The following is an 8,922-nucleotide window of genomic DNA, read 5'->3' on the forward strand; positions in this document are numbered from 1 at the left end:
TTTCATGTCTCATTCAGATGAGAAAGAGACAGCATCCTTGGAAAATCACATTTGCTCGCCTTTCCAAAATCACCAGTCAGAACATTGAGGCAATAACCTTTAAGCAGTGGTTCATCTTACGCAAAAGGCAACTGGATTGTAAAAAGTGTAAAAAGTCTTTTTTTCAGAGGCCAAAAGAGATATTTAGGGCATGCTACTGAATTTGCAAATTGCAAAATCCATGAGCAATAGATTTTATATTAGCTTTTATGTTCCCAACTAAAACACTTCTTTAACACATTTGTTATTTACATTTTGCAGCACAATACTAATACATTCAAACACAGAAATAAATCCAATTAGCAAAAATGAAGCTGATCAAAGTACTTCTGTTGTAAGCAAAAGGAAGTAAATAGCACAGTCCCTGAAAAGTAAACCAACAAGGTCTTCTGAGTGAATGAAATTTAGCATTATGCTATCAATAACAGATAGATAATGAATACATAAGCAGCACATAGGCAAAGCTGACCTTCCCATCCATGCAGATCAACACAGATCAGTCTCACATTTCAAGCTGAGACGAATGATTTGTCTAAGAATATGCTACAGGAAAGTAAGAAACAGCGCTTTTCACTCGCTGCTTAATCTTAAAAACTGAACCATTGATTACTATCATGACACACTTGGCCTCTAGCCTCACATTGTCCAATTGAAACTAGAGAGCATATACGAGTCCTCCTCCCTTAACTGGACTGGGGGTAGTTTCTGCCCCATCAGCTGGCTCAGGAACAGCTATGAAGGAGCATCCTTTACACACCGCCTGCCAAGAGTCAGACAGTGCCACGGGATGTAGTGGAAGCGGTGTCAAGGAGAGGGCCATTCCGCTGCAGGCTCAGCCTGGGGGAGCTGTTTCAGGACTGCTCTCAGCTGGCATTGCTGGTGAATGCGCTACAGGCCCCCAGCGCATCATCCCATCCCAATTCACAGCAAGCCACGTGCTCCCTGGGGTGCTCACGCACCTCTCCTTGCAGTTACTCACTCCAATCACCATCATCGGACATGCTGCTCACTCCAGCCAAAACCTCTGGGACCGGACGGACATCTCTTTGTGTCTCTGAGTGCAAGGCAAACCTGCAGCTTTGTTCCCCGTTAATGCCCCAACCCCAGCCATGAGCTCATTCCAGCTGGGTCACTGTAAGCAGCTTATCCCCTATGATTAGCAACACCGCCTGTCACTGGGGCTGCAGATGGCCAGAGGAAAGCCGCTCTCACCCATGGCTAATTAAAGCCGCATCCTCAAGACAGCCCAGATGACATGGAACCAAGCCGGCTGGGGCGTTTTACCCACACTGTCCCACCAGCGTACCTGCAAAGGGCACCCCTTTTCCTCCTCCGGGGCGGCGCCTCAGCCAAGGGGGTACATTTTCCTTCCTCTCACCCGCTGCCCGGCCCAAACTCGCCATGATGTCCCACAGCAGAGCGCCAGGCAGAAGAGCCAGGCACCCAAAGCCACCCCCTAAACAGCGGGGACAACCACCAGCCCCAGACTGGTGGCAAGGCACGATGCCCTTCAGCGGCTCTCCAGGACCGCCGTGAGCTCGCGGATCTCCGAGGAGCGCCCCCCTCAGCGCGACCGTTAGAAACCGTTAGCGCGACCGTTAGAAACCGTTAGTGGCGCGCACAAGCCCCGCCCACAAGCCGCACGCGCCCCCTCAGGGACAGGGGAGCGGCAGCAACCGAGCTAGGTGCAGACTTTTCATTTATTGTATAATTCTATTGTTATTAATTTAATTCTTTAAAAAACACTCTATTATTAATTTCTCATTTTAGACAGGCATCAGCTCAGTCAATTGGCAGATTAAAATCGCGGCACAGGATCACACCTGCCGCACACCCAGCCGAGGAGCTCCTGCTGCGAGGCTGAAAGGGGAGCCCGGTGAGGAGGCGGCAGCGGTGGTGGCTCCCTCCCAGCAGGGGTGGCCGTCCTCGGGCATGGCAGCGGGCTTAATGAACCCCCACGTGCCATGTTAAATCAGGTAGGGATCTATGAGCACACCAGCGCTCACCTTAAACCCTATGTGAACAGCGCCGCTCCTCCAGAAATAAGAATCAGTAATTAAAAGCCAGGAGAGAGGCCAGGTTTTTATCATCACTTCTCTGATTTACTGCCCCAAACTGGTATCCTTAATTCATCGACTCCTTTGCCCTGCTAGGGTCCTCCAACCTGTGCGCAGCAGGTCAGCTAAAAAGGCATCAATGATCTTGAAGATCTTTTTCGACCATAATGATTCTGTAATTGCCCCTTCATGTCCATGCAACTCTCCCCAAAGCATTACATTTACAACAGTCATTCTCAACGTGTGGTTCAAGGGTCCCAAAGGTCTGTTTAAATGCATTAGTCAGGGATCAGTACCCTCACTGTACATTTCTGTAGAGCAGAAAAGACCTAAAGAAACATTAACTAAACATAAAAGTCTGCACTATACTTGAACCAGCAACTCTACAAAAACAAAAACTTCTGCCTACCTAATCTTCATTCTTCCCCATTTGATCACAAGAGCAGTCCTCTTCTCTACTGCATGGCAGTCTGTGCCAGCAGTCAACTGCAAAATGAATGCACAACACTCAGAAATAAATCAGACTATTGCAATTCTGTGGCATTTAAAATATGCTTGGTGAAAGCAGGAATGATGATGGTCCAGGTACAGCAGCAGAGCAAAAGATCATTGCACTGCTTGTGTAGTGGTAAAAGGACCTTTTCATGTTTAATGTACGAAACTCAGTGTGGGAGAGAAATGGTTGTTTTTCAACATACAAATATCGTGGTTTTAGAGCTTAGAGCAAAGTTAATAGGGACTCATGGTCACTGAAGAGTTAATGAAGAAGCAGTCTTGTCAGGGAAATGCAACTGTAGTATAACAGATGTATAATTTAAATGTCAACCTAGTTTAGAAAAGAAAGATACATCTTCCCTGTACTAGTGTTTTTACTCTGCCAATGTTCACATGCTCTTTTTCTTCTAAGGAAACCTCTTGGGACAGCTTTTCATTTTAACAATCTTAATTTACTAGTCCACCTTCACTGCCCATGCTCTGCTATGCAGGACCCTCTAGTTTTCTGACTAAAGCTTAAACTAAAACCCATTGAAACCCTGTAGACCTCCTCCTGTAATGACTCTCCCAGACTCCCCAGCTATAGTCATGACTCATCAGAAACTATCAACATTTTCAAATGAGATATGTGACCAGTGATCTTTTTTCAAAACACAGAAGAACTGTGTTCACTTTATAGTTTTCTTAGAAAAATGTAACATTTCAAGTTCTGTTAAGATAGGCAGCTGAAGGCAAGAAGACATTTCAAGGCACAGTATCTGCAACCTAAATTTAACAGTCATTTTAAGAACATCCTAACATCCTGAGAAATAGTCATTTTCCATCTAAGCAACAGTGAATAAACCTGGAAGGCACTGGAGGCACACAAGGTACTGGAAGCACAAGCAACTTCCTGGCCCAGTAAGAGTATTCTACACCAACCGCAGCTGCGTGCAAACCACCAGTTAGCATGGGGATTTCTCAACATAAAGCTTAGTCAAATAATATGGTCAAAACCAGTTCTCCAGAACTCCGAGAGGTTTCCTGGAGATGCATTCTTCATAAAAGCAGGTTAAACTCCTGTGTTTTTTGAAGGCAGACCATGAGTCTTTTAAAGTCAGCTTATCTGGCAACATTTTGAATGACTCCCTCACTTACAAGGAAGGGCACACCCAGTACAAGACACGGTAGAATGTGGAAAGCGCTTCCACTCACACAGACAGAGAAGAGATTTAGGGGGAGGGAGACAGGAGCGTATACTGCGGTTGCAGAGAGTCACAGCACTTCACATGGCATCGCCGAGATCTTCTGTAGGAATGCATCTTCCTAACCTTCAGGAAGGCAGGAGAAAGTAAAATCACATCGTCTCCTGTTTGGCCAGTACCAGGTCTTGCTCCATCAGAAGAGATATGGGAATAGGGTAAGGCTGGACTGGGCGAGGGAGCAGCTGTTTGCAGGTCCAGACGAGGGCCTCAGTACGGCGGCTGGGGTGACTTGCTTGCGTCAGGCCACTGCGGCGAGGCATCCTGATGATCGATTTGCTCGTAGCTGCTACGGTCCTGACCTGCACGGATAAGGCCTGAGTGGAGACACAAAAGAATAAGCTTGAGAAATAAAAACTAAAGAAAAGGAAAAGCACAAGAACCGAGCCCCCTAGGAAAAAAAACAAGAGCTCAGCACCGCATCACATTAGCTGCTCTCCCAGCTCCCCAGCATTGGTGTTCTGTGAGCCTCTCTACTCAGGCAGAAGGTAAGAGTGCTCATCCTCCAGGCACAGACAAAAGAATCGGGGTGCTTTAGAACATGCCCCTTACCACAGGAGCATTTAACTCGCAGAGAACTGCTCTCCCATATGACTGTGTACAAAGCAATCCCCATACTGATACACAGCAGCGGAACGGACAGACTGTGGCAATAGCATATTTCAGCAAGATTAAGTATACGAAAAGTAGTGGAAAAGGATATATCCTGCAACAAACAAGCAGCAGGAACCATGGCTAGCTGACAGCATGGATTTAAGAGCATGATTCATCCATGACTACGCTTCCCGACAACCCAGCTATGCCTCAAATACGCCACACCAGGGCATTAAATCTGAATCCAGCAGTGCTCTCAGCTACATTACGAACAATTTGCCTGGGGTGTAACAGTGGTACAAAACCATGTTACTGCCCCACAGTGAGCAAGGGATGACGAGAGAGAGTGCAAAGAGTCCTCTTTCTAGGACAGGTGTCTGCCACGATTAGGGAGCAATCTGAATCAAAGGTGGGCCCCAAATCATGTGACAAGGCCCTGTTCTAAGCAGCAAGGATGCTGCCAAGCAACAGAAATAGATTTTGCGTAAAAGAAGACAAGGCTGAGAGGACCAGGAAAAAGACAAGACAGTTGAGTTCACAGTGAGGGTGCCAGATAGTATAAAAACAAGCTAGCAAGGTAATTTGACAACCACATTCAACACAAAACTACAGCACAATTTGTTCTGAAAAGGTTGCAGGAAAGACAGTAGTAAAAGGTGACTGAGTTCAGCCAGTGCCCAAGAAGAGACTCTCAGCTAGTACTGTGCCCATTTTGGGATAGTGTGGATGGAAAGAAGGATACTTCCAACCTCTATGCAAAGGGGAAATTACTGTCTCTTCAACAATACCTATCCTTACAAGCACAGTGAGCAGCTAATAAAAAATGAAACAAACACAACCCACAGCAAAATGCAGCTGTTGGTACAGAACAGGAGAGGTGAGGAAAACGAAGTTGAAAACAATTAAGGTACCTAGGACATGTGAGGCCCAGAGAAAGCCTGAAGTCAGAAATCCGGCCTCATGTATAATCCAGCTAGAAAGGATGCTGCCCTCACTCTCCTCCAGAAAGGCGGGGAAAAAATAACAAAAGATTGGCAAAGAGAAAAGGGCGCCTGACAGGTACACACAAATGTAAGTGGAAAAACAGGGCAAACGCCTCTCAGCTGCATTGAGTAAGAGAGACAGCAGTGACATCAATACCATTGCAGGCAAAATTACTGTCAGACAAGGACTCCAGGTCTGCAAGGGAAGCGAGGAGGAACATAAATTTAGGGCCTAAGACACACGAGGACCACAAAATGGGAGAGCAGACATTAGCAAGAGAAAGAGCACAATCCACCCCCTCTCTGGTAAGGTGTGGAGGGCAGAATCCAGCTGCACAGAGCTCAGCCTGAAGGGTCCAAAGTGCAAGGTAATCCCCCGACACCAGAGAAGGTGGCCCATACTGATGTGGAAGCAGGAAAAGTGTTGTACCTATGTTAAATGTGTACTCTCCTCCACGCTCCCGGTACATCTGATACACAAAATAGCAGGACACGGGTTTGAGGAGGAGGCTGAGGATGGCCATGCCTGCAGCAAAACGCCTCAAGTCTGTGAGAGAGTTCTTTGCGGGATAGAAGACACTGATATGAATGATGTCTGTGAGGACTGTGAGCAGCAGGCCGGACAGGAACTGAAAACAAACAGAGAACAGCACATGAACTGATAAGGAAGACATCACAGTCAGTTAAAAGGTCTATTTCCTAGATCTGTGCTCGCACAGCTATACCCTCACCCCAGGAAGGGTGGCTTCCTTACCCTCACTGGCTAAGGAAGACAGAGTGGAAGAGTCCTAAATGCATGATCTTGTATCTTTCCTTCACATGTTAGACACTGTTTCATGTATGTTCCAGGGCTATTTTTCCTGGCCAGTTTGTTTCAGAGTCCCTCCAACTCAATCATACTAAATGTTTTTAGCACTTGGTTATCATTACAGGTCACAAATGCAGGTTAAAAAATAAGAATCCAATGTGCCCCATTGCTAGGAGCAAAATAAGGAATAGTGAGTGCTTCTGATCACGGTTTACAATGCCTAGTGAAAGTCAATCTTTCCTGATAAAGGTGGGGAGTCTGACTTATCCACTACTGTACTAGCAACAGCTGAGGATCGTCACTGATTCAAAGGAGCTGTCTGCACCCTCCACCCTCTCCCTGAGCATCCTGGTGGAGGCAAATACCCTCGTACTCACCATCATGATGGCATCAAGGGAATCTCGCTGCACAATGGCCCAGATTCCCACTGCAAATACGCTGAAATTTCCCCAGGCATACGAGGCTGGAAAGATGTAACCCATGCACCCCCTGCCACACAAAGACAGAAACAGTCCTTTTTCATAATAAGCCTGCAACAGTCTGTTTGCGTTCAATCCCATCTCCTGTGCAGACACCTCCCTCTTGGATTTAGGATCTCCTTGCATACAGAGAAGGGCACATAGGGAATGGTGACTCCACAGGAACGTCCCATTCCTAGTTTGAAGGAACACCCTCTTTTCACCCAGGACAGGTCAGCTATCAATCACTCACCACATTGTGAGCAGCCAGTGCACCAGAATGATGGCCTGTGAAAAAAAGAGAGGAAGACCGGTCAGGAAGCTGTGAAAACCAGGGAAGACTTGAAGTGCAATGACACTGTTTTGTTTCCAAGGGAAGAGTAGAAGAATGTCTTTGCGAGCTACGCTGGACCCACAAACCAGTGCAGAAAGCTAGTTTAGCAACTGTGAAGACACAAAACCATTTTTCCCCTGCCTCTGCTGCTGGTATTTCCCGTGGTGCTGCACTGCAGTCATTCATTATTGCTGTCATTTCTCTTGACAGTTAATTCAGCGCCCATTTAGGCTTTCCTAAATGGGTTATTGATTTTGGAACTTCAGAAGAGTTTGTACAGAAAACCAGGCAATTTGATTTACACTATTTTAGCACAGCTTATACATGTCCAATTTGGGGGCCCATCATCAGAAAGTTCATGGACAGCCACGCCTGCAGCTCCTGGTCATTTCACCCAGTCCTCAGTAAATCTCCTTTTCCTTCCTTCGAGCCTGTTAAAACAGCAGCTCAACTTCACTGCAGTTACTAACAGACCTGAAGGCATCTGCAAGGAAGCAAAGAACACAATCCAGCACAGCACACGTCTCCATTCCCAGTGAAGCCTCCAGAGAAACATAGATATTTTTCTACTGCCCTGCCTGTGAGAAAGGCCGAACAATAGCCTGTATTAAGATAAAAGCAAGTCTAGTAAGTTAGACTCGAGAGAACGTGGTCAAATGACACTAAGGACAGGAAACAATGTCTTTTCTGCACCATCATTTACTGAACTATTTTGTTAAATGACTTGGATGAGAGGGGTGCTTGCAAAAACCTGCAACCTTCCACTCATAGCGCTTACCCAATCAAGGGGAGACAGGGGATCTTTTCCCGTGGGAAATCATCAGTCCCACAGGCACTGTGCGACTACCCAGGCAATCTCACAAAATACCACCAAAACAAGGCAGTATTAACCTCAGCATAACCTCTCCCCACACACATACTCAAAAAAAGGGGTAAATCTGTAAGTAGAGCCAGGTAAATTGTTTGGCCCAAGAAAGCTGTATGCAGGGAGGAGAATTAAGCCCTTAGGAAAAAATAAATAAATATTTACTGACTTTCTGCACTTACTCGGTGGCTCAAAAGTTCTCTCCATGCTCTAACTTAATACAAAACTAGTTGCTCAAGGAGAGAGTTAATGAAGCTGTAACATGAATGAAGTGCAGCCAGGAAATGAACAGGAGTGACACATCTGCTGGGGCTCAAGCTGCTCTGCGAAGATACCACGATGTAGACATCTTATGATAAGACACCGTTCTTGCTTTCCTGTAACACCCTAGCACAACTGATGAGCATTCACTCCGAGTAGCCTACATTTTGCTGCAACTTCAAATATTGCTTAAGCAGATTTTTAATAATGATTTTTAAAAAAATTGTTCATGAAAGCCTACAAAATGCACCACTCTCCCCCATGTCCCCTCCTCCCATATTTTACCGTGGAGACCAGGCAGAAGCTGCTAATCAGACAAGATGTTCCTGGATAAGAATGGAGACATGCAAATAGCATTTACCCAAGAGACCATCACAACACCAGGGAAATTCTTAATGAGGTAGTATTTAATTGCATGTTACATACCCACAAGCCCCCTCAAGGCTCACCAGTTAACATAATTAGACAGTTTTTATTTCTTTCTGAAGCTGTCTAGATCAATACTGCAGTTACTAAATTATAAAGCATGCATAATCACAACGATAAAGTCAGGTAAAAACCTTTATTATTCAAAGGCCAATAGAAAACCAAGGCACTCCTTTCCTAGTTATTAGTCTAACTTATCTGACAGTTCTTCAGGGCACTACGAAATTAACTGGTGGTCTTGGTATGCTTGAACATGTTAATGAAAAATATTCTTTAAAGCTCACAGTCACTCTCTGAGATTAGACAATTTTCAGGTAGGCTCAGGATGAGACAAGAGAAGAATTTTAATTTTTCCCTCTGC

The 8,922-nt window shown here is 45.6% G+C and overlaps 1 protein-coding gene across 1 annotated transcript; it reads right to left on the bottom strand.

Moving 5' to 3' along the window:
* Positions 1 to 3,827: 3,827 nt before the first annotated feature.
* AGTRAP (angiotensin II receptor associated protein) lies at positions 3,828 to 6,711 on the bottom strand. The gene is made up of 3 exons (XM_010224850.2): positions 6,595 to 6,711; positions 5,840 to 6,038; positions 3,828 to 4,149 (listed from the first exon to the last, which is right to left on the bottom strand). The coding sequence occupies exons 1-3, from the start codon at positions 6,697 to 6,699 to the stop codon at positions 4,043 to 4,045; spliced, it is 411 nt and encodes a 136-aa protein (XP_010223152.2). The 5' UTR covers positions 6,700 to 6,711; the 3' UTR covers positions 3,828 to 4,042.
* Between the last annotated feature and the right edge of the window lie 2,211 nt (positions 6,712 to 8,922).

Source organism: Tinamus guttatus, unplaced genomic scaffold (assembly GCF_059628265.1).
Source record: "Tinamus guttatus ecotype Peru unplaced genomic scaffold, ASM5962826v1 Tinamus_guttatus_pri_ptg000652l, whole genome shotgun sequence".
In the NCBI taxonomy this organism is placed as follows: Eukaryota; Metazoa; Chordata; class Aves; order Tinamiformes; family Tinamidae; genus Tinamus; species Tinamus guttatus.

What these genes read in the sequence shown, in the direction of transcription:
- AGTRAP (XM_010224850.2), bottom strand. Translation starts at nt 6,699, where the DNA reads ATGGGTTACATCTTTCCAGCCTCGTATGCCTGGGGAAATTTCAGCGTA. An exon ending in CCCTTGATGCCATCATGATG is followed by an intron (nt 6,039 to 6,594) that starts GTGAGTACGAGG and finishes GTTTGTTTTCAG; the next exon opens with TTCCTGTCCGGCCTGCTGCT. An exon ending in AGAGTACACATTTAACATAG is followed by an intron (nt 4,150 to 5,839) that starts GTACAACACTTT and finishes GTCTCCACTCAG; the next exon opens with GCCTTATCCGTGCAGGTCAG.